Consider the following 26,491-nt stretch of genomic DNA (forward strand, 5'->3'; position numbering starts at 1 on the left):
TCTAAAAATATATAGTGGGATGAACTTGTGTGAAATGCTGTTATAAAATTGGTAGGCTATTTTTACTTGATAGCTGGACAGCATTAAATAAAGCAAAACAAAAAAAACTTATCAAAGACACCAAAACACACTCATGTAAACTCGTCTTACCTGACATATTGGAAAGCTCTAGTCTGAGACCCTGATCCATAGACCTAAAAATATACAAAAACAATTTTTTTAAATATATTTTGTGTTTGCAAACAAGTGAAAATGGTATATGTATTGCACTAGTATTACAGAGTGTGATACTGTTTTAGTCTCACAGCATCATCGCTGAAGCTATTGGCACTGCATTTGTGCTTGTGGTTAATGTGCAATTGTGTTGTGCACCTAAAAATATATAGTAGAATCATAAAGAGGCAGTGATCTGCACGTACTCAATCCACAGACAAAGCAGAGCAGAACAGCAAATTCAAAGTGAATGGGCTGTGCCGGTATTACCGCACTGGAAGCTGCTAGCGAGGCTTTGTAAACAGGGGTGTTTATTATTCAAAGTGCCCAACATGACCACGTTTCACCTTTAAAAAAGCTGTGTTGTGCACCTTGAATAATAAATGCTTTTCTCTTCAATTTGTTGGTCTGCTTTGCTTTGTCTGTGCCTAAAAATACTGTATATCTTCATGTTACTAGAATCAGTAAATACAACTGAAGAGCTTATTTCCAAAGCTTGCTATGTCCATATTAGTTGCATTGGACTAGAGTGTTTTGGAAATAAGCCCTTCAATTAGCTTTCCATGGCTGAACTTAAAAAAATACATATTTTTTTCCCATCTTTGGCTGAGTTTGTGCTTAGACATTGGAAGGAGGGGAGCTGGGTATGAACTAAGAAATCTGAAATTGGTGGAAACTGCCAATCAGAACTCTGCAAGTAGAAATATGGGGAAAAAGGTTGGGTCTAGGAGGTGGAGCCAGGATAGGCTGGAGAAAGAAGAGGGAATTCTGATATCCTTATATATATCCCAGGGAATTATGTGCCAAAAGTTTCTAAATTTTGCACCATACATTCAAAATGATATACAATTCCCTGGGTGTACAAAATAATGTGCAAGAGCTGAAGGGGCACTATCATCCCTGGGAACAGTGCAGTGTGCCTTTTGCATCCCTCTTCCCCTTAAAAAAATCTCATGGTGGCCCAAGTGAAACCCTTAACGCCTCATCCTCAACATCTACCCCCTAAAAAAAATGTAAAAAAATTAATAAATTCATGGTGGCCCAATGGTTCATTTTTAGTTCCCACTACCCCTCGCTGATATCCCCCAAAAATCGCCAAGGTGGCCCAATGGATCCCTTGCACCTCCCATCCACCTAAAAAAAAATCCATGGTGGCCCAGTGGCTCCCTTGTATCTCATCTCCCTTCCCCACAAAAATGATCCGGATGGTACATGTGCTCACTCCCAGACTTCCTGACCCACCTCTATCTCTAAAGGAAAGAGCAATGCCCAATTTCTTCTGTCTCTGGTACCACCATCTACCAAAATGGCAGCACCTGACTCTTAGTGGTAAATTTCAACGTATCATTAAGGGGTCCTTTTACTAAGGTGAGCTGAAAAATGGCCTGCGCTAGTGTAGGCACATGTTTTGGATGTGTGTGGATCCATTTTTCAGCGCACCTGTAAAAAATGTTTGTTTTTTTTAAATTTTGGCTGAAAATGGATGTGCAGAAAAATGAAAATTGGCGCGCATCCATTTTGGTTCTGAGACCTTACCGCCACCCTTTGACTTAGCGGTAAGGTCTCACGCATTAACCGGGCAGTAAAGGTCTATGCACGTAGAATGCCTTTTACCATCCGGTTAGCGCCACCTGCCAGAAAATAAAAAATTATTTTCCGGTGGGTGTAAAAAATGAAATTACTTCCCGGGCCACGTGGTAGCAGGATGGTAATTCCAAATGGAAGTGCGTTGGGCACCTACGTGGCTTAGTAAAAGGGCCCCTAAGGGTTTAGAGGACCAATTAAGGCAATACTTGCGAGCACTGACTTATTTGGCAGACTGACACCTAGTGGTAAATTGAGATGCACCCCTAGCGATTAGGTACTGCCACTTTGAAAGATAGCAGCACTGGAAGCAGGAGCACTTGGCTTTGTCCTGTCTTTAAAGGGCGAGTGGGGGGTTGGGATGTTCAGGGAAAATTATGTGGAATGACCTGATTATACATACCCTAATTAATTATGGGGGAATAATGTGCACACATAATTGCTTAATTTTCTGGGATGTACTTGTTCCTGCTTTCCACCATTTTACCCTCACAAAACTTGTATGGCAAATATTCTCTGCAGCACTGGCTTGCTGCAGATTTTCAAAAGGAAACCTTCATGGGAATGCTCCCTTTGAAAATCTGTGTGTAGATGCATGAATATAGTTTACCTCACTTTCTATACTGCCTGGCTCAAAAAAAAAAAAAAAAGATTGCAGCAGTTCACAATCCTAAAACATTAAAAAGAAAAGAAAAGGAACTCCAATTTAAAATAGTAAAGGCACACCCATACAAGACCTAACATCCTAACAGCAATCACAAGCACAATCAACAACCACAAAATAAAATACTGCTATCAAAACTCACACCTGGTCTCAATCCCCACTAACTCATAGGAAGAGCGACAGGCAAAAGCCATTACAAAAAAAGAGTGAGCTTTCTGGAGGCATTTAATACACAGAAGAGACTGTACTCCCCTTAGAGAGACTCAGGGAGAAAATTCCACAAGAAACTTGTCAAATTAAAATATGCCCCTTTCTAGTGGACATTAGGCATGTCTCCTTCACCGAAGGAGTCGCCAAAGTTGAAGTAGCTGAGGATCTCAACATTCTAGATGGAGCATATGGACATAGCAAAGATGCCAATGACTAGGGCACTTTCTCATAAATAGCTCTGTGAGTAAGGACCAGTAATTTGAATCTGATCCTATAAAACACTGGCAGCAAATAATAATACACATACAAGGGTGTAATATGATCAAATCTGGAGGCCCTACCCAGGATGCAAAGAGCGGTATGCTGGAGGGTCTGAAGTTTCTTCTGGTTGTCATTTGAGATACCTGCCAAGACTGCATTAGCATAATCAAACTGAGACATAAAAAGTGTATACATCAATACCAAAAAAGCCTTATAATCCACATACCCTCGCACTGTGCACAGTTTACAGAGAGTAATATCTCCCGCTGTCTCTCATGCCGACTGCATAAGGTGATCAGAGATGTGGCAGGTAGATATGTTTTAGTAGTTCTTTCTGTTCAGCAGACTGTTTTAACATTGTTGAATGTCTAAGCACTTAATATCAATCAAGGGGAATTTTATGACTTACCACCTTATTGTTGAAACGCTGAGAGGGATGCTTGTAATAGGGGAAGATTTCAATTTGACTCAATCCAGATTTGAATAACTCGGCCTTGAATGTCTGGTACTCCCAGGGTGATACAGCGATGATAAAGCTTTCTTGCACACTGGGATCTGGGGGATCTTTGGCGACTTGTTCATCCCCAAGGATAGGAACTATACCTTTTACTCATATACTCATGGCACATATTCCCGCATTGACCTCTGCCTGGGCGACCCTATTCTCCAATCTCATATGGGATGTGTGTATCCACATGCACACCTGGTCGGACCAGGCACCCCACACTTTGAGCTTAACCATACCTATATTATAGCTCAGGCCAAACCATTGGAAGTTCAATGATACCCTTTTGTCTGAACCTAAATACGCTGTACAACTTGAGAAAGATTTAGTGGAATACTTAAACATTAATGATACCCCTGATATCACTCCTGTTATTCTATGAGAAGGCCTAAAAGTTAAATGCTCAAATCTGGTCATATTCTGGATTTGCGCACACAATTAGTTAACAAGCTAATCAGTGCCAATTGCTAATTAACAAGCAATTTACTAATTAGAATTTACACACACACAACTGTCTACGCATACTTTGTAACGTGATGTGTGTAACTCCTAAGTCGCATAGTTGAAAAGGGAGAATGGCCATGGGCGTGGAATGGGCGGGTCATGAGCATTTCTAAAATCTATGCGTCTTGTTATAGAATACACCCGGTCCACACCTAATTTAGGTGCCGGCATTTACAGCAAGTTTTACTTGGTGTAACTGCCTGCAACTAGATCTGGTCACGCAGATTGGCGCTTGGCATATTCTATAAACCGTGTGGAAATTTAGGCATATTCTATAAAGTACGCTAAATTTAAGCGTACTTTATAGAATGTGCCTAGGCTTTTTTTTTTGGGTGAATTTTTATGATGTACCTCACAAAAACTTTTTTGTGTTGCGGTTAATGTCACCTTAAGCCGTTACTTTGGAGATTGGTGTTTAATTCACCTTGAGATTTAATATCACTCAAATGGATGTGAGCTGAGCTAGCATAGTATTTAGTTTTCGATCAACCATGGAAGCAGGCTGGCTGCCGAAATGCTGAGCGTCAGTTGGTTATATCTAATTCAGCACTGGATTTTTATAGAAGACAAGTGATTGCTTTTGTTTTAAGAACATAAGAATTGCCATACTGGGCCAGACCAATGGTCCATCTAGCCCAGTATCCTGCTTCCAGCAGTGGCCAATCCAAGTCACAAGTACCTGACAGAAACCCAAATAGCAGCAACATTCCATGCTACCAATCCCGGGGCAAGCAGTGGCTTCCCATGTCTGTCTTAACAGCAGACTACGCACTTCTCTTCCAGGAATTTGCCCAAACCTTTTGAAACCCAGATATGGTAACCGCTGCTACATCCTCCGGCAAAGGGTTCCAGAGCTTAACTATTCACTGAGTGAAAACTGGCTGTGGCTTTTGTACGTTATGCAAGTTTTATGGACATTTTTGTGAGGTATATAATAAACAGTGGCCTAGTGGTTAGGGTGGTGGACTTTGGTCCTGAGGAACTGAGTTCGATTCCCACTTCAGGCACAGGCAGCTCCTTGTGACTCTGGGCAAGTCACTTAACCCTCCATTGCCCCATGTAAGCCGCATTGAGCCTGCCATGAGTGGGAAAGCGCGGGGTACAAATGTAACAAACAAACAAACATGATAGATATAATGTTTTAATATAGGCAGTGGAGTGACAAATGATTAGAAATTTTGATAAAAGTCTCAGACTTGAAGTGGCTTGGGCTACAAGAGGTCCTAAGACTATTACTTTACTCTGATGTCACTTCCTCTTGAAGACACACACACACACACACACACATATATATATCTATATCTATACACATACACTTTTTTTTTTTTAAAGAAGAGAAGTTTGTTTGATAAATCTATATATTCCCACTGGCATTTCTTCCTCTCATTTTTTTAATGATTCAATTATATCTGAGAGGGAGTTGTTTTTCCGCCTTTTTTGTGTGGTGTGACAAATGGTTTTGGCATATATATGCAGACCAAAAACAGAAACAAGCTGGTTATGGACTGACACAGCATGGTGAGTATAACCTACCAGTACCCGACTGAGGAAATAGACATTTTAAGAAAGAGTACATACAGATACTTACAGTTAGTGGTTCTCCCTGCAAAGCCTGTAGAATGAAGTTGCTCACAACTCTGCCATCGTTCATATGCATACGGGGACCAAATGTATTGAATATTCTAGCGACACGCACCTCCACACCTTCCTGTTAACAGCAAGGGGGCAGGGGGAAACAATAAGAAAACTAAATTACATGATATCTACAAAAACCTCTCTCTTCTAAATATGTTTCTGAAACTTGAGAACTATTAAGATAGTTATGGAATCCCTTTTCAAGGGCTGTAGCCAAAGTCTGCACACTGTGGCTACTTTCCTACAAGCAACTGTGAAATCTGCTACACAAATTGTCACTTATTTGTGATAAGACAGGAGAAGGAGGCTGATTTCCTCTTCTAACCACAGTGCCCAGTCTCTTAAGGCATGAATTTACATAATTTGCATATGAAAAGAGCAATTTTCAAAGCTCCTTGCATGGTTAAAAAGTGATTTTTGCACTTCCAGGTGCATTTCCAGGCTATGTTTAGGTCAGGGAGGAAAACACATCGACTGCATTTTCAAAGCTATGCAAATAAGAAACATTACCACACAAGTAGCAGTGTAAAAGAACATGAGTACATATGTTCACTTTGCAAATTGGCTCAAAGTACATGGAGGGGCATTTTCGATAGGACATCTCAATCCGATTTTGGACGTTTTGATGAAAACATCCAAAAATCAAGTGGAAGTTATAGCCACAAATAAACGTCTATCTTTTTGTTTCAAAGATGGCCATATCCTAGATGTTTTGTGTTCAATGTGATTTTCTTTTGTGATCATTAAAAAAAACCAACCAACCAACCAAAGTCCAAGTGAAAAATGCACAAAAACTGTTGGAAGGTAATTGTATTTTGCATGCATTGCCTGTCACCTATTATTTCTCTGTGATTACTCTGTGACCTCTGATGTGAATTACTTAGAGAGGTCACACAGCTATGCAACTTCCTGTGGGGGTCAGACACTGCACATGCAGCACATGGTGCACATGGAGCTCATGATCTCTCCTAACCTGAGAGGATCTATGGTGGTGTGAGCATCCATTACCATCTAAGCACATGGAAGGAGCTGATAATACAAATGTATAGTAATATGTATATATAAGCCTGTCTGATTATAATCTAACTGCAAACTGTGAGTAAACAGATGTTTTGTTACTTCAACTTTAAAGTGACTCAGCAGTGAATTATTCAGGGGTGAATGAGAGAGAGATGAAGAAAGAAATTAACATTTCTAAAGCTGAAGCTGTGTGTACTAAAATCTGCTAATTATTTACTACAAATAATCCAACAAAAACAAGCCAATGGGATGTATGGTCGGCCAGCATTCTTAGTAGATTAGCCACATAGACACCCCAGCAGATCATTAGGGCACCCTAGGGGGCACTGAAGTGGACTTCAGATAAAAGCTTCATCTTATGCCCCCTAGTCCTAGTATTTTTGGAAAGCGTAAACAGACGCTTCACATCTACCCGTTCAACTCCACTCATTAATTTATAGACCTCTGTCATATCTCCCCTCAGCCGCCTTTTCTCCAAGCTGAACAGCCCTTGCCGCTTTAGCCTTTCCTCATAGGGAAGTCGTCCCATCCAGACAGCTCAAAACACAGCAGCCAGGCTTATATTTGGGAAATCGCGATTCGACAGTGCCAAACCCCTCCTAGAAAAACTGCACTGGCTTCCAATCAAAGAATGTACGTACTACTTTCAAAATCTGTACCCTGGTCCACAAAATCATCTATGGCCAAGTCCCAGGATACATGACAAGCCTTATAGACCTCCCATCCAGAAATACAACTAGATCATCTCGGACATACCTAAACCTCCACTATCCAAACTGCAAAGGACTTAAATACAAAGCAACCTATGCATCCAGCCTCTCCTATATAAAGCACACAACTATGGAACGCACTGCCAAAAGCTGTGAAAACAACATACGACCATCTAAACTTCAGGAAATCATTAAAAACCTACTTGTTCAAAAATGCATATGCCACCGACCCAACATAAATACCCACACTCTGCAACAAAGCAAAAACAAAGCTCATAATGGACACTTTATAACCTTCACTCTCCTCGACCCCCCCCCCCCCCCCTGTATTTGAAACACATGTATCTTACTCGTTCACAATATCACCTTGTATTTGTTTCTTTTACCGGACCTGGCACACGCCTTCTCGGTATTATGTAAGCCACATTGAGCCTGCAAATAGGTGGGAAAATGTGGGATACAAATGTAACAAATAAATAATAAAATCATTTTCGTCGCCCTTCTTGGCACCTTTTCTAATTCCACTATATCTTTTTTGAGATGCGGCGGCCAGAATTGAACACAATTGAAAACAAATCTGCCGGTTTGTGACACTTTTTGGATGTTTTTCTTTTTTGAAAATGAGCCCCATGGTCTTTGAACCAACACAGGCTGTTTAAAATATTTGGAGGTCTTAGGAATGGGAACAGAGACAGTGAATAAATCTTTGGGATAGGAAAAGAGAGGTCCTGGGGGAGAAAAAGGGAAGAGGAAGAGTGTGAGGGAGGGGAATAGAGAATGAACAGATGAAATTGGTTAGAAAATACAGAACTACAGGGAGGAGGAAATCCAGATTTAGAGGAAAGAAGCCCCTCTTCAACTCTGATCCTGCTTCTCCTTGTATCTCTCATTATCCACCATCTTCTCACCGATCCTCCCCCAGCCTCACTGCTTTTGTTACACACCTCCTCACCCCACCCAATTCCTCAAATTACCTGAGTGCTGTCATGCATTCCTGGTATCTCTTCTCTTTCTTAGCCCTTCTCTTCCCATTGATCTTCTCATTCCTCTATTAATCTCCTCTTTTGCCCCTAATTTCTTCTCATCTTACCAACCTCTTCCCCCTACAATGTCTTCTTTCATGCTGGTTGGGTTTGTAGTGAGAGAAGGGAATGGTAGGACGGCTTTCTCCTCTCCTCATGCTCACAATTTGAACCACTGGGGACACTGTAGTGCAATTAGATCTGAGGAGCGAGTAGGGCACCCAGCAAGAGGAGAATGGGATGACCCAGGGCAATTTGCTTTTCTCCTACCATTGGTTGGATTGGTACAGAGGAATGGCAAACGGTGATAGGGTTATCTGTGGCTGTCAGATGAGGTAGGGGACTAGATGGATTGCTTATAGTGAACACAGTTTGAGTTTTTAAGCCCCTCCATGTAGCCTTTCTTTGAACTACTTTCAAGTCTTAATATCTTTATGATTAAATGACATCCAGAACTGAACACAGAATTTGAGGTGGGATTTTACCAGTGACTCTCCCTTAATGACTGGTGTCTTATTTATTCAGGGTCCTTTTCACCCCACCTCTGCTTTTCTAAATAAAATTATAGGTCAAAACACTTTCCCGACAATTCAGCTAATTAGGTAGGACAGTCCATCTACAGTTATATGCTGTCCACTATTTGGGCTTCATTCACTTATCCTAGCTCCAGGACTCAAGGGACTTCACTCAGGTGTGGTGATTTACCTTAAACACCCAAACTTGTCTGTGTTAGATATCTATTTATCTGTGTTTATTAGCCTAAGCTTCAAGATGAAGGCAGTTTGTTATGTATGTTCTTTTTTGATTATATTTTGTATTTTTATTGTAAACTGCCTTTAACCAAAAAGGCTGGGATGTAGGTATCCTCAATCCTGAATTATACGACCTGGGGACATTATCAATGTGCCGGATCCCAAATGGAGTTTTGACAATAGTGGGAAACAGATGCTCACAGAACCTTATTCCCTTCTGAACATGTAAACGAGTGAACATGAGGATAGGTGCACTTGAATCCCCAGTTCCACGAAATGGCTAACGTATCTGCAGCTATTGTGCCTCTGGCTAGTTTTACCAAGCAGAAGAATGGAACTTGCAGAGTTCCCTCTTTTCAAATAGTTGCGTTGTTCAGTGACAATTCACAAGGCTCGCATTACCCCAACCTGTTTGCTAAGTGGTTATGAACGTCCAGAAGATAAATGGCTATCATGAAAATCCCTGATGGATATGGCTAAATTTCAGAGTCTCATTGTTTCTGCTTTTGTGACCTTTATATTGTATGCTATAGAATAAATGGTCTGATTACACGGTAGCTTTAGTACCCACTGAGCTCAACTCATGTGATGGTAGGCAAAGCATATAACATGAACAGTTGATGGTAGGGCTTTTGAAGTTCAAGCATAGTAAGATGTTACTTTAACAAAACTCTTCCCCTCTCTCCCAGTATCTATAAAAAAAAGTGTTCTAAAAATCGCTCAAGCTTAGTTTAACCTTGTCTGCTTTGATTCTGCAACTAACAGCACATTTCTGACCTTGTTAGGAACCCACCTGCTTCATGTAAGCATAGCACATAGTTTCTGCTACTCTTTTTCCTTCATCATAGCAAGCTCTGGGGCCTATGGGATTCACATGACCCCAGTAATCTTCATTTTGAGGGTGAACTTCAGGATCTGCGAAAACAAGACAAAAGCACAAATTCCTTAAAATTGTTTCCAAGACTGTGAGCCATTAGAAAGAAAAATAAAAGATTGCTTCTGCCACCGATTTCGAGACGTACAGTATATATGTGTGTGTGATATATTTATATGACTGTTGGGGCAATTTCTCCAAATAGGTTAGTTTTGTTAATACCATGACAGGAATGAACCTCGCTCCTAAGCCAGGTTATGTGGAGTATGACCTCAGTCTCTCAAATCTACTGCTAACGCTCACCACAGTATTTGTATTGTGCCGAAGAGCTTCTTTCTGGAGTTCATAAAATGTAACATGTATAAGCAACTTATCCAGTTGTGCTTGGAAATTACTTTTTATAAAGCCTATAGCACCCAAAACGATAGGAGATTTCTGTATCTTTCTGCTACATTATCTTGGTCTTTGACTGCATTTCTGAGGATCTTCCCTCTCTCCACATGATTCACAGAGTAATCGTTTGGGACTGACACATCTATAAATCAACGCCATTTTGACGTTTTTCTCTTTTACCACTATATCTAATTTTCTGGCATCCAGTTTTTTATCAGTCAGGATGGGGATGTCCCTGGTAATCATAACCCCTCTGTTTTCCACAAGTCTCTTATGGTCAAGGTATTGTAATGCTTATTGTTTTTCCAATGAATGAAAAATGCCACCTTGTTCCTTTCTGTATAAACATTTCCTGCCCTCCTCCTCCTACGTTCCATCTTAAATCATCCCTGGTGTCTAAATAGGCCGAGCAGGAACAATCTCGTAAGAATGTGTTGCCATACTGGGACAGACCAAAGGTCCATTAAGTCCAGTACCCCAATTCCCAACAGTGGCCAATACAGGTCACAAGACCCTGGCAAGATCCCAGAACAGTAAAACACATCCCAGATCCCTGTTGGGCTCAAAATGGCGTTTGCAACCCCTAGCAGTAATATCATAGTACTACCACTAGGGGTCACAGGTAAAACTTTGAACCTGCTGCCAAGCAGGAGTGACTGGGGATTACTCTGGTCTGGCCTACCCTAGAACACCCGGGCTAGCTTAAGGTAAGCTGGGAGGGAGGGAGGCTTCTATTTCCCATGTTGACCCTTTTAACAAATACAATGTGTGAGGATTATTGCAAGTTGCATTATTCCAGTAACACTGGAGTCACTAACCTGTGGCACTGCGTTACTACAGGTTACTGACTCCTGCAGTAAACGAGGATGTGGTAAAAGACCAACCTTTACTGTAGCATAGCGACCCCCCCCCCCCCCTTGAATTTATTTGATTACTATACTGCTTGAGTCATCAGCTTTTTTTTCTTGGATACTTTGACTATAGTGCCTTGCTGTGGGTATCATTCACACTTTTTAAAGGTGCACTTCCCTTTAAAAAGGGATGCCACAGGAGTACCTTTCAAATCATGAGTTTAAGAGTGGGGAAAAACAATTTTAAGATGGCAGAAGCATGCCCTTAGGCTACTTTTTACCATTAGAGCTGGTCTGTCAGTGTGGTATCTGGGTAGGATATGCAAGTAAGTCTTAGCCTGTAAGTTCTCTTTGTTTGAGAACAACAGTAATTGCATCAATATAGAACACGTATTTGATTGGATATTTGATTGAGTAGAACTGGTTACTTCATATTATTACTAGAGCAGGCAATGTAATATCTGAAGAGTCATAGGTTGTTTAGATACAAAATGTTGGTTAGACCTTTATTTTTAATTAGGACCAAGAATTTATATAGCTCTTTAGACATGGCTCAATGGTTGTTTATCAAGTATGATTGACTAATTCAATGTGCTGTCTAGCACTTTGGAATAGAGCTGTATATGTGTTTTTCTTGTTTACTGGTTAGAGAAAAATGTCCAAAAAGTGTCATAAAACAGCATTTGGATGAATTCCTTCTCAAAATGTCCAAATCGGTATTTTCAAAACCTATTTTGCAGATGTTTATCTATGCAATTTCTCTGCACTGCATCCAAATCACAAGGGGGCATTTTGGGGCGGGATTAGAATGGGCCTAGGACGTTTTATTGCCCTAATGGACCAAAATGAAAACATCTAGGGCTAAAACTTTAATGTTTTGATCTAGACCTGTTTTTAGAATGAATAAGGCACAAAGAGTTACCCTAAATGACCAGATAACCACTGGAGGGAAGCAAGGATGACCTCCCTTACTCCACCAGTGGACACTAACCCCCTCCCACCTCTATCAGAACAGTAAGCAGGTCCCTATAGTAGTGTAGTGATTGATGCAGTACACTGTAGAGAGGGGGACCCAGGCCCATATACTGATTTATCTGATTCACTTGTGGTGGAAAGTGTGAGCCCTCCATAACTCACCAAAACCCTACTGTACCCATATATAGTTGACCTCTTCACCTATAAGGGCTATTGTAGTGGTATACAGTTGTGGGTGGTGGGTTTTGGAGGGCTCAGCAGACAAGAAAAGGGGTTAACGGTGAGATGTGTACCTGGGAGCTTTTATATGAAGTCTACTGCAGTGCCCCCTAGCATGTCCCACTGCTCTCCTCGGATGTCAATGTGGTAAGATTGTTGGCTCCTACATCCCAATGGCTTGATTATGTGTGTTTTGCAGTTGGACTACTCCTCCCCTTGTCTTGGAATCAGCTGTGTTGACGTCAGTGCGTGTCTGCCTCGCAGACCACTTGCAGCCAGGGAGCCACGGTCCCAAGCATAGAACGTTGGAGATGAGAATTATTATATAGGACATTTTGTTTAAATAGATTATGGAGGATCTTCTTTTGATGACTATATGTACATACAAGAACTTCTACAGAGGGGGTATATAAAATGGATCAACAGTTTTTATGTTATGGAAATTTTGCGCAGTTTTGAAATAATTGATTCATTTTTTTGTGTTCTCTATCTCTTACATGGACTTTCATGTGTGATACCTCTGATACAGGCTTATGCTGAAAAATGGCCAGGTTGGGTTTTATTTATGCCTTTATTATATGATTGTCTACTTTTAAACTATTCTTATACACTTTATTTTCATTGTTTAAACACTCCTGTTTTTATTTGCTGGGGTGCTTCTACCTCTATTATGTGCCTAAAATCAAAATATACGTTCAAATTTACCCTTGCTCCCAAGTTACAAACGCCTATTTATATAGGAAAGTATATGTGTACTTTCTGTAGAAAATAAATATGAAGTAGACAATGGTCTCCTGAGAAGACCTAGGTGCCTACTTAAACTACGAATCTGAACAGAATAAAACAGGTTTGTTAATTGGATTACAGGTCAAAGTGAAATAGAACTGTGTTTCTTAATGAAAAAACAAAAAGCTGTGGAGAAATAAGGGAGGTAATTAATTGGGCTTACTACTGCCTTCTCAGTTTTCTTAAACCCAAGAACAAAGTTAAAAAGCTGCAGCAGTCAAAACCAACTGATATTCTATGCGTAGTTTACAAACCACTTAAAGCTTGTGTGTCATGTACTACATAGATTTTAGCACTGAGCTCCTACCTCCATATACCTCAGACGTGGACGCTAGTAGAAGCCTGGCTCCAACACGTTTAGCTAGCCCTAAAAAACAAAACAAAAAACAAACACACAAGAAGGAAAATTCCTTAGTAACAGTAAATGAATAAAACTTCAACAATTTTCTATTTGTCTATGCAAAATAGAATGGCAATGTCCTTAGTTGCTTAAAAGATTATTATTAGTTTTTTAAATTAATGTTGATACAATAAAAAAAATATTTTTGGCTATTTTAACCAATCATTTCCTGTTAAGCAGAACGGGAAAGGTTAGAAAATCATAACTGTCTCAATCCCTGCCCATGCATGACTTGAGTGTTCAAAACAGTAGCCATCAAACCCAACTCAAATGTAATATATCTATTATTGGCAATAATTTATATAATTATGCCTTTTATTGGTATATAGTTCCCCAGTTTCTTGTCTAGTCTTCTATCAACAGGAGCAACTGGGGTAACTAACTGACTGGGTAGACCAGTAAACTTCTTCTGTTGGCAAGGCAGTTTTTGGCTGTACTTTTGGATTTCTTGCTTTAAATGGAACCCCCCCCCCCCCCCCCACGTGGGCAACAGCACCATTAACCTCCATTCACAACTATCCAGAGAGTTTTTTTTACAAACCTTTGCCAACTGGGTCACCATCACAGCAGTCCAGAGTTTAGCCATTAGGTACTGCTACTACGCAATGACAAAAACTCTTCTACTAAGGGATCTTGAATGCTGAGACCCTATCCGTTTGAGAACTGGTCCAGAATTGCCACTGGGTCAGCCCTGAACCAACAATGTTGAAAATATGTAAAATGGATTAACATGTAGGCGCCATATTTTGTGCATGTGGGGCTTCATTAAGGGCTTATAGCCCATTTAGGGCCCTGTTTACCAAGCAGCGTTATAGGCGCATTAAAAGTTTTTAATGCACATTAACCATGTACATGCCTACAATATCCCTAGAAAAACTGTTGAATTATAGGGAGCAATTCTGGATTTTTACTTTAAACTCTGTAGAGCCGTCTGGCCTTAACCGTGAAATTGATTGGATAACACCTCTGAATTAATATTATCTATGCACCTTTATCTATTTAATATAGCATATGCTAGGAGTAACTCTGATCAGCTGTTCAGCCCAGAAGTTTGATTGACCCTGGAGATGACGCATTGATACTGCGTCTACATAAGCTTTCTTTGAAATGCTTAGCAGCCATGTTAAAACCACTGACAAGAAAATAGGTTAGATCAGTTCTCACTAGATCGTACATCGGGGCGTCTACATTTGAAAACTAATGAGTTTTAAGTGTTCCTTTCTGATTCATTCTGCAGGAGACTACCTTGAAACAGCATCTAGCGAAACATGGATCTATGTCGGTGATATTGGGTCTCCACCGTACACTATCTACTGTGGCTGAAAAGCTAAGTACTAATCTGGAATTTAAAGATAACTATGGAGAAATTAGGACAAATGATATAAATGAATGCTATAATGAAAAAATCCTATGAAAGCGCCTCTGTATGTTTAGTAGTAATGAGGATATAATTGAGGTGGAGTATATTGAAAGTAATTGAATACAATATCCCTATAGGCATCTACATGGTTAGCGCATACGCTAAGTGTAGGCGTGCTAAAAACACTAATGCACCTTAGTAAACAGGGCCTCAAGTTATGTTTAAACAAATGAGAGATCTGCATGAAACAAAATATTTATTTTTATTTTGACTTATAAAACTTCTCTCTGATAATAAACTAAACCAGGAATGGGGGGGGGGGGGGGGGGGGGGGGGGACCAAGAAGAAAAAACAAACAGTGCCTGTGAAACACACACAGATGATTTCAACTCACCCAGCATATTTAACGTCCCAATAGTGTTGGTCTTCAGTGTCTTGATAGGATTATACATGTAATTTGGAGGTGAAGCAGGAGATGCCAGATGATAAATTTGATCCACTATAGATGAAAAGCACATATAATCAATGTAAAATAAACTAAAACTAAGGAGAAGTGCTGTATTACATCAATACAGACAGCATCTATCAATTTACATAGCAGTAAGCACATATGTATAGTTAATATAAAAAAATGTCTGTTTAAGGAATCAGGAATATAAAGTCCAACAGAGGTCTTAAAAGAAAGCCACACATAATCTTTCTGTAGCAATTCAGAAGAATGGATAATTACTCTATGTCAGGGTTCTCAACCCAGCTCTCGGAACATACCTAGTAAATCTCTTTTGTGCATATTCATTGTGGGTATCCTGAAAACCTGACTGAGGGGTCCTATTACTAAGGTGCGCTGAAAAATGGCCCGTGGTAGTGTGGGCATGTGTTCTGGGAACGCGCAGGTCCACTTTTCAACACGCCTACAAAAAATGAAATTTTTTCCGAAAATGGATGTGCGGCAGAATAAAAATTGGTGCATGTCCATTTTGAGACTGAGACCTTACCGCCAGTTATTGACTTCGTGGTAAGTTCTCACGCATTAACCAGGCGTTAGTGACCTACATGCATCAAATGTCATTTGGCACGCATAGCGGACATGAGTCAGAAAATAAAAATTGTTTATCGGACGCGCACCAAAAATGAAATTACTGCAAAAGCCATGCGGTAGTTGGGCGGTAACTCCAAACTGGCACACATTGGGCACGCGTAGACGCTTACACGGCTTAGTAAAAGGGCCCCTAGGTGTGTCCCAATGATTGGGAGGAGAACCCTTGCCTTATGTCAATTTATTTATTAAGAAAATAACTACCACCATACTGGGCCAGAACAAAGTTCCGTTAAGCCCATTACTCTGTTTCCAACAGTGGCCAATCCAGTTTACAGAAAACCAGAGATGGATTTCATGCTGCTTACCACTAGGAATAAGCAGTGTATTTCTTCACATCTACCTTAATATTTCCCCAAAGTTGTTCTTGAAATTTACACCCTACAATTTCCTTATGCCACTGACGTAGAAATGTTCATAAGAATCTGTTCCCCCCATGCACAAAATATATATCAAGGACAGACAATACAACAGCAACACACAATTATGTGCAAAGTGTGTAGCTTACAGAGGCGTAGCCAGACTTGACATTTTTTTTTTTGGGGGGGGGGGGGGGGGCACTAGGCTTATAGGTATGAGTACTGCTTGGTATACTCCTAAATAATGCCTTAGTATGAACTTTATGATGGATTTCTAAGTAAACAGTCTGCTCTGCATCAACACAAACCACATTCACACTTACGGAAACTTTGGAAACACTAACATTTTTAAATATCTTACTTCAGTCACTCACAGAACAAAGATAAACCCTCACTAACTACAGAATAAAGGACCAAAAATTAGAAAAGTTAACACTGAGAAATCACATTCTCTATAAGAAGTATGGCACAGGAGAAATAAAAATGCATTCTCTACTGTAAGAAGCAAAATGCAAGTTTACTTTCTAACCCAAAATAAAACCAATAAATAATCTGGATAACTATGAAATGTTAAAAGTTTCTGGGACAGTGTCTCCAGCCACAGTGTTTAAATATATTCTGCAAAGACGCACCATGTTCATTAGGTGGGTTTTTACCGAATAGCAGTTGCACAGCATACTAGCATATACATGTGTAAGTGGACACATATTTTATTTATTTGGGTTTATTTACTGCCTTTTTGAAGGAATTCACTCAAGGTGGTGTACAGTAAGAATAGATCAAACATGAGCAATAGGCAATTACAGCAGTAAAAATATTCAAAAATACAAAGTATGGCATGGTATACTACTTATAATGCCAACACAATACGTAATAGAACATTATAATCAATAGTGAAGGGTAAAGCAAAGATGTAACATATGGAAGGTAAGAAAGTAGGAAGAGTCAGAAAGAAAGGTGATTGATTTAAAGAAAGTTGCACGAGGTCAGAGAGATGGTTAAATACATGTCCTGCTGCAGTATAAGCAAACCGAGTCACTCCTTGTGTGTGTGTGTGTGACTAACAAGTTAGTTACTTCTTCCATTAAAAGCCTGGTTGAAGAGCCAAACTTTACATATGCATCTATATATTAATATTCTGAACATCTGCACCTGTTACAAAAATAAAGCACCTCTTGCCCAAGCAGGTCCATCAATCTGAATGCAAGTAAATCAGGGGAAGGGTGGGGGAATACAACAGAGTCAATCAACATTACCCACCCCCACCCCAGCACTAACACCAATAAAACATGCATATAGGGAAATAGAAAATCCAGATATCCCAGGATCCAGTCTATATCACCTTAAATCAGGTTTCAATAAAGAAACAGGCTTTTATTATCGACCATTTAGAAGACATGAGTCTTCAGTTTTGGCACAGTATAAGTCAGCACAAGAACAAAATATAAGAAAAGCAATGGCCTGCATTAAGGGCTTATAGCCCATTTAAGGCCCTGTTTGCTAAGCAGCGTTATAGTCGCGTTAACGATTTTAACGTTCATTAAGCATATAAGTGCCTATAATATCCCTATAGGCGTCTACATGTTTAGTGCGTGCGCTAAGTGTAGGCACGCTAAAAACACTGATACACCTTAGTATACAGGGCCTCAAGTTATGTTTAAACAAATGAGAGATCTGCATGAAACAAAATATTTTTGACTTATAAAACCACTTGTCCATGAAATATGCTCAAAACTGAATAATCAATTTGAGTATCTAAAATGTAAACTTGTACAAAACAGATGAAGTGAAGATGTGATTCTATGCACCCCAATGAAAGGAGCGTTTAATTTTACTTCCATTTAATTTCAATATATTCCATCTTTATAACACCAGGCTTCCCAAGGCAGATTTAAGAAGAACCCATCAGGAAACAGGGCATCCTCACTAAAATTTGGCCATCTGTCTTGTATAGAAGGTAAAATTATGTATAATCATACCTGATAATTTTCTTTCCATTAATCATAGCTGATCAATCCATAGACTGGTGGGTTGTGTCCATCTACCAGCAGGTGGAGATAGAGAGCAAACTTTTGCCTCCCTAAATGTGGTCATGTGCTGCCGGAAACTCCTCAGTATGTCGATATCAAAGCTCCATCCGCAGGACTCAGCACTTAGAGAATTACACCCACGAAGGGACACTCTGCCCAGCTCACCACCGCCGAAACGGGGGAGGGGAATTAACCCAGCTCATCCCCACACAAGTGGGGGAGGGGAATCCGTCCAGCTCATCCCCGCGGAGCGGGGGAGGGACACCACACCCGCCGATGCGGGGGGATCTGGCTTATCCTGCAACCGCAACCGCGGGAGGAGCTGACTGACCCTAACACCGCCGAAGCGGGAGGGGTACAAAGCTGCCCTACAGCCGCACGAAGCAGGAGGGAGTGCCGGCAGAATTTATGTCTCAATCCAGCCCCGTAAAACGGAGGGGAGAGGAATGCAGCAGCTCACTGTAACACAAACTCGTCTCAACTCTTGAAGAATCCAAGTGAAAGAAGAACTTGAACACGAAGTCCTCCTGAAGTAACTGAAGGCTAAACTTGAACCTAAAATTCAACCAGAATATAAACAGTACAGATATCTGGGAGGGGCTATGGATTGATCAGCTATGATTAATGGAAAGAAAATTATCAGGTATGATTATACATAATTTTACCTTCCATATCATCAAGCTGATCAATCCATAGACTGGTGGGATGTACCGAAGCAGTACTCACCCAGGGCGGGACATAGAAATCCCTGACCTCAACACTGAAGCTCCAAACCGGGCCTCCGCCCGTGCAGCCACAGTCAAACGGTAATGCTTGGAGAATGTATGAGCCGAAGCCCACGTTGCCGCCTTGCATATCTCTTCCAAGGAGACGGATCCGGCCTCTGCCATCGAGGCCGCCTGAGCTCTCGTGGAGTGAGCCTTCAGCTGGATAGGCGGCACCTTCCCCGCGGCCACATAAGCCGCTGCAATGGCTTCCTTGACCCATCTTGCCACTGTAGGCTTAGCAGCCTGCAGACCCTTACGAGGACCTGCAAACAGGACAAACAGATGATCCGATTTCCGGAAATCATTGGTCACTTCCAAGTATCTGATGATGACTCGTCTCACATCCAGATATTCAAGAGCGGAGTACTCCTCTGGGTAGTCCTCCCTACGAAAGGAAGGGAGACAGAGCTGCTGATTCACATGGAAGCGAGAACCAATCTTGGGCAGGAAGGCAGGCACTGTGCGAATAGTCACTCCTGCCTCAGTGAACTGCAGAAAAGGCTCTCGACATGAGAGCGCCTGGAGCTCGGAAACTCTTCTGGCTGAAGTGATAGCCACCAAAAAGACTGCTTTCAACGTCAGGTCTTTCAGAGATGCCCTCGACAAGGGTTCCAAAGGCGGCTTCTGCAATGCTCTTAGCACCAGGTTGAGATTCCACGCAGGCACCACTGAGTGCAGAGGAGGGCGCAGGTGATTAACTCCCTTGAGAAAGCGCACCACATCTGGCTGCGAAGCCAGGGAAGCACCCTTCAGGCGGCCCCTGAAGCAAGCCAGAGCCGCTACCTGGACTTTAAGGGAACTGAGCGACAGGCCTTTCTCCAGACCTTCTTGCAGGAACGCCAACACTGAAGAAATTGGAGCAGTGAAGGGAGAAAGTGAGCCTGCTTCACACCATGCTGCAAAGATACGCCAAACCCTGGCGTAAGCAGTAGAAGTAGAGCGCTTCCTCGCTCTCAGCATAGTGGCGATGACCTTGTCTGAGAAGCCCTTCTTCCTCAGACGCTGCCGCTCAATAGCCAGGCCGTAAGACCAAAGGGAGAGGGATACTCCATCACCACGGGACCCTGATGTAACAGGCCCTGCTCCACTGACAGCCGCAGAGGATCGTCGACTGAGAGCCTGAACAAGTCCGCATACCAGGGACGTCTGGGCCAATCCGGACCCACCAGGATTACCCTGCCGGGATGCTTTGCCACCCGGTCTAGCACCCTGCCCAACATGGGCCAGGGCGGGAACACATAGAGGAGCTCTTGTGTCGGCCACTGTTGGAGAAGAGCATCTACTCCCAGGGATCGAGGGTCCCGTCCTCTGCTGAAAAAGCGCGGCACTTGGCCATTGGCCGATGACGCCATCAGATCTAGGCTCGGCTGGCCCCAGCGCTTCGTGATGTCCAAGAACGCCTGAGCAGATAGTTGCCACTCTCCGGGCTCCAAGGTATGGCGACTGAGAAAGTCCGCCTTGACATTCATGACTCCGGCAATGTGGGCCGCTGAAAGCTGCTCCAGGTTCGCTTCCGCCCACTGGCAAAGACTCATAGCCTCCTGGCTAGAGGGGCGCTCTTGGTACCTCCCTGGCGGTTGATATAGGCCACAGCCGTGGCATTGTCCGACAGGACCCGTACAGGCTTCAACACCAGTACCGGGATGAACTCCAATAACACCAACCGAATGGCTCTGAGTTCCAGGAGGTTAATAGACCACTTGCCTCTGCAGGAGACTAGAGCCCCTGCGCTGTCCTTCCCAAGCAGTGGGCTCCCTAGCCCATCAAAGAAGCGTCTGTCGTGACGACAATCCACTCCGGGGTCACCAGAGGCAATCCTGCAGACAACTTGTCTGTCTGCGTCCACCAGCTCAGCGCCTTGCGCACTGCTGGGTCCACAGGAAGGCGCACAGCATAATCCTCCGACATCGGAGTCCAGCGCAGCAGCAGAGATAGCTGTAGTGGTCTCATATGAGCCCTGGCCCAGGGCACTACTTCCATCGTGGCCGTCATAGAGTCCAACAGCTGCACGTAGTCCCAAGCCCGAATAGGAGAGGCTACTAGGAACTAGTCCACCTGAGCCTGAAGCTTGACAATCCGATTGTCTGGCAGGAACACTCTGCCCACTTGGGTGTCGAATCGAACTCCCAGATACACCAGGGACTGAGTCGGGCGCAGCTGGCTCTTCTTCCAGTTGATGATCCATCCCAGGGAGCTCAAAAGAGCAACTACCCGGTCCATAGCTTTGCCGCACTCTGCATAAGAGGGGGCTCGGATCAACCAGTCGTCCAGATAAGGATGGACTTGTACTCCTTCCTTTAGCAGGAAGGCCGCTATGACCCCCATTACTTTGGAAAAGGTCCGCGGAGCAGTAGCCAACCCGAAAGGGAGGGCTCTGAACTGGAAGTGTCGTCTCAGGACTGTAAAACGCAGAAAGCGTTGGAGAGGAGGCCAGATGGGAATATGCAGGTACGCTTCCTTGATGTCCAAGGAAGCCAAGAACTCTCCTGCCTTCACTGCCGCTATAACAGAGCGGAGAGTCTCCATGCGAAAGTGCCTCACTTTCCAGGCCCGATTGACCCCTTTGAGGTCGAGGATAGGCCGGACAGAACCTCCTTTCTTTGGAACCACAAAGTAAATGGAGTAACGTCCCTTGCCAATCTGATTTTTTTGGCACCGGAACGACCGCACCCAGGCGGATCAGGTTGTCCAAGGTCTGCTGCACTACCACAGCTTGACCGGAGACTTGCAGGGAGAGAGTACAAACCCGTCTCTTAAGGGTTGGCAGAACTCTAGTTTGTAGCCGTCTCTGATGACTTCCAGCACCCACGCGTCTGAAGTTATAGTGGTCCACTCGCCCAGAAACGAGGACAGCCGTCCTCCAATCTGCACTGGGGCGTGGACCAAGGCCCCGTCATTGGGTACGAGACCCTGGGGGAGGACCGGAGGGAGCACCTCCGGGACGGCGGTCTCTGCGAAAGGAATGCTGCTTGGGGGAGAAATTCCTCTTGAAGGAAGAGGGGGCAGAGGAACCCGACTTGCCCGGGGCGGTACCGATGGGCTTCCTGCAACCGTCCTCTGGAGGTATCGGGACGAGTACTAACCCGAGCCCTGACCTCTGGTAATTTCTTGCCCTTAGACGTGCCGAGATCGGTCACGATTTTGTCCAGCTCGACCCCAAAGAGCAGCTTGCCTTTAAAAGGCAATCTAGCCAGGTGGGATTTAGAGGCGTGGTCAGCAGACCAATGTTTCAGCCAAAGCCACCGCCGCGCAGAGACTGTCTGAGCCATGCCTTTAGCTGAGGCTCTCCAGACATCATACAGCAAGTCTGCCAAATAGGCTAAGCCCGATTCCAGGGCCGGCCAATCAGCCCTCAAGGAATGATCCGAGGGGGAAGCCCGCTGCACCATAGACCGGCACGCCCTGGCCACATAGGAGCCGCAAACTGAGGCCTGCAAACTTAAAGCAGCTGCCTCAAAGGACGACCTTAAGGCCGCCTCCAATCTTCTGTCTTGGGCGTCCTTTAGGGCCGTGCCACCTTCCACCAGCAACGCCGTTTTCTTAGTCACCGCAGTGATTAAAGAATCCACGGTAGGCCACAGATAGGCCTCACGTTCACTCACAGCCAAAGGATAGAGGCGGGACATAGCCCTAGCCACTTTAAGGCTCGTTTCCGGGACATCCCATTGAGCCGCAATTAAGGTGTGCATGGCATCATGCACGTGGAAGGTTCTATGCGGGCGCTTCGTCCCCAGCATAATGGCAGAGCCAACAGGGGCTGAGGGAGAGACGTCCTCCGGAGAGGAAATCTTCAAAGTGTCCATGGCCTGTAACAACAGGTTGGGCAAATCCTCTGGGCTAAAAAGCCGCGCTGCAGAGGGGTCATCCGCTCCATCCGAGCGGGGATCTATCTCCTCCAAGGAATCCGCAAAGGATCGTTGGGAGACCTCAGACACGCTGCCCTCATCTACATCGGAGGAGACAAAAGTCCTCCAAGGCCTGGAAATCAACCCGAGGGCGTTTACCTCTGGGAACCTCAACCTCTTTATCCGAAGAGGGAGCAGGGGCAGCGTTTTGCATGAGGAAAGCCTGATGCAGCAGCAAAACAAACTCGGGGGAGAAACCCCCCAGACTGTGCACTTCCGCAGCCTGGGCAACAGCCCTAGACGCACTCTCAACCGGCGCTCGCAATAGCGGGGGAGAGACATGCTGCGCATCCAAAATGGCGTCCGGCGCGAAACTCCGTGAAGGAGCCGCGCGGGAAGAACGGCGCTTAACTTTAGCCGCTTTTGTGCCGTCGCCCAAATTAAGGGCGTTCATGGCATTAATGTCTCCAACCTCAAGGGCGGCCCCGAAGAAGCCGTCCGAGCCGCGTGGCCGGCCAAGATGGCGGAGGCGAGGAGCGGGGGATGGGCGTTTATGGCGGGAAAAAACCGCCACGCCGGAGGAACGACCGGGACATTCATCGGTCACTAAACTATCACCCATCAAGGGCGAATCAGGTTGTAAAACCCCCGCATCCCCTCTAGAAGCGCTCCAGCGATCCGGGGAGCGACCCTTTGCGCCCTCGCCCTCCGACGCCATTGCCACGAGGAGAAGAATCGGGGAACCCCCTGCCCGCTATAAAAAGGTAAAATTACCTGCTTGCCGCTCCGAGCTGTAACGAACTGGTGTCCCAGTGAGTAGCTGCAATGAACGTTTAAAGAAACGTCGAATTAAACGCCTTTAAAGACGTTTAAAATTTTTTTTTTTTTTTTTTTTTTAACGGAGCCAGCGGGAGGGGGGAGAAAAGGAGGGACCTGGCACCACCAGGTTTGCACTTGCTCAAAAGAGCCCTCAACCCCAGGCCTCAACAAAACCTAAGGATTAGGCTTGGAGGCCTAGCCAGAGCTGCTGCTGTGTGTGACCACCACCTGCTGAGATAGAGAACATACTGAGGAGTTTCCGGCAGCACATGACCACATATAGGGAGGCAAAAGTTTGCTCTCTATCTCCACCTGCTGGTAGATGGACACAACCCACCAGTCTATGGATTGATCAGCTTGATGATATGGAAACAGTGTAGAAAAATGAGCTCAAAATGCAGAATTTGTAACTGCTGTTTCTACCAATTACAATTTTTAAGCTGTTGATATTCAATTTTTATTTCATGATATTTATATTGATGGTATTTATATCTACATATGGGAAGATTTCAAATAAATAAAAAGCTGCCAAATAAGTAAAAAAAAAAAAAATCTTTTGTCCTCCACCCTTTAAGGCACTGTCTACTCAACTGGAACAGCTTTAGGCTTTTTACAGATGACCATGCATAGGCAGTCCCTTATTTGTAATAATCTTTTGCTATTCTTTTAGGTGGCTTCAGTCCATATAAAGGGCTAGATAGGCTCATACCGTCTCCTGTTCTCAATCTAACCTTCTTGAGGTCCAGCACACTTCTTTCCCTCCCATCTCCCCAGTCCAAACCAGCAGAGTAACACTTCTCTCATTTACTGGATCCAGCACCCCTCCCACTCCCTCCCCGCAGTCTTTCTGCCTTGTCTCCACAGTGGCACCGCAGCGTCTGAAGCAGGGCTGTCTTGGAGCCTCGGCCTTCTCTAGAACATGCCTAGCTGTACTCTGATCTAACTTTCTGTTTCTGCGAGGGCAGTCGGAAATGGAGTTACATCAGAGGAGGGTGGGGTATGCTCCAGGGAAGGCCGAGGCTATGAGGCAGCTCTGCCCTGCTTCAATCACTGTGGTGCCACTACGGAGGCGAGGTGCAAGGACTGTGGGGAGGGAGAAGGGGAGACTCCTGCATCGGAAGCATCCATAACAGTTGGGGGCTGGGGTGCACTGCACAGACACGCAGGCACCTGGATGGCCACCACTGTTGGGGGTGGGTGGACCCAAGACAGGAATGGAGGAGCACCCTGTAGCTATGCTACTGGTGTGGCAGCAAATAAAAAGGCAAATAGAATGTTAGGAATTATTAGGTAGGAATGACAAACAAAAAGGACAATGTTATAATGCCTTTTTATCGCTTCATGGTGCATTTCACCTCATGGTGTGCAGTTCTGGTCACCGCATCTCAAAAAAAAAAAAAAAAAAGATTATAGAAGAATTAGAAAAGGTACAGAGAAGGGTGACGAAAATGATAAAAGGGGTTGGAATGACTTCTCTATGAGGAAAGGCTAAAGCAGATAGGGCTCTTCAGCTTGGAGAACAGAAGGCTGAATGGAGATATGATAGAGGTCTATAAAATACTGAGTGGAGTAGAATAGGTAGACGTGAATCGCTTGTTTACTCTTTCCAAAAATACTAAGACTAGAGAGCATGCAATGAAGTTACTAAGTAATAAATTTAAAACATACCGGAAAAAATATTTCTTCACAACGTGTAATTAAACTCAAATTTGTTGCCAGAGAATATGGTAAAAGCAATTCACTTAGCAGGGTTTTAAAAAAGGTTTAGATAATTTCCTAAAAGTAAAGTACATAAGCCATTATTAAAACGTACTTGGAGAATATCCACTGCTTATTTCTAGGATAAGCAGCATAACATCTTCTTGTTTTGGGATCCTGCCAGGTACTTGTGACCTGGACTGGCCACTCTTGGAAAAAAGGATACTGGCCTTCTTGGACCTTTAGTCTGTCCCAGTATGGCAACGCTTATGTTCTTATTTAGGCACTCCTGGTTAAAGTTTCAATGAATCTCTAAGTGAACAGAAACTGACATCCTGTACATGGTACAGAGTTAAGCACATTAATAAGAGCACAAGAGGAACATTAAAAACACACCCACACAAATTATATCCAATTCTATTAAAGAGTGGAGTTTGTATTGCAACCAGTATGCTACCAAACCTGTGAAAAATCAAAGATATTCACTTTAACACAATCAAAACTGCATGAAAATAATAAATTGGGCATCAGAGAATACGTAATTGTCTAGTCTGGCAAGTCCTTCTACAGCTCCTCAGTCTGCTTGAGTCTTAACAACTGAATATTTCTATATCATCCACAAACATGAAACTTATTGATTGCTCCCATTTCCAATTATGTTAAACACCAGTTCCAGCACTCCACTATTTGCCAATATTTAAAGGCCTCAGCAAATTTTCATTAAATCTAGAAGCCAGTTCAAAAACCTAGAAGCTAACAGCCGAGGCCTCATTGATTTGTATTTATTTATTTATGTGTGTGTGTGGGGGGGGGGGGGGGGGGGGGGGGGAATACCTCTCCCACATCAGCAGTAGCTCTTTTGAAATACTGATTTACTAAGGCATTTTTCCTATTCTGCGTCTCTGGGTAAAGACACTTTACTAAGTCAGTCCCTTAAGA

General features: G+C 43.5%; 1 protein-coding gene across 1 annotated transcript in view; it reads right to left on the bottom strand.

Annotated features, from left to right (window-relative positions):
* UXS1 (UDP-glucuronate decarboxylase 1) overlaps positions 1–26,491 on the bottom strand; it is a 130,792-nt gene that overhangs the window by 14,888 nt on the left and 89,413 nt on the right. Inside the window, 5 exon segments of the mRNA XM_030201461.1 lie at positions 151–194; positions 5,530–5,649; positions 9,874–9,995; positions 13,486–13,545; positions 15,333–15,437. Coding sequence (XP_030057321.1) covers positions 151–194; positions 5,530–5,649; positions 9,874–9,995; positions 13,486–13,545; positions 15,333–15,437 — 451 coding nt within the window.

The sequence above is a fragment of the Microcaecilia unicolor genome, chromosome 4 (assembly GCF_901765095.1).
Source record: "Microcaecilia unicolor chromosome 4, aMicUni1.1, whole genome shotgun sequence".
Classification (NCBI taxonomy): Eukaryota; Metazoa; Chordata; class Amphibia; order Gymnophiona; family Siphonopidae; genus Microcaecilia; species Microcaecilia unicolor.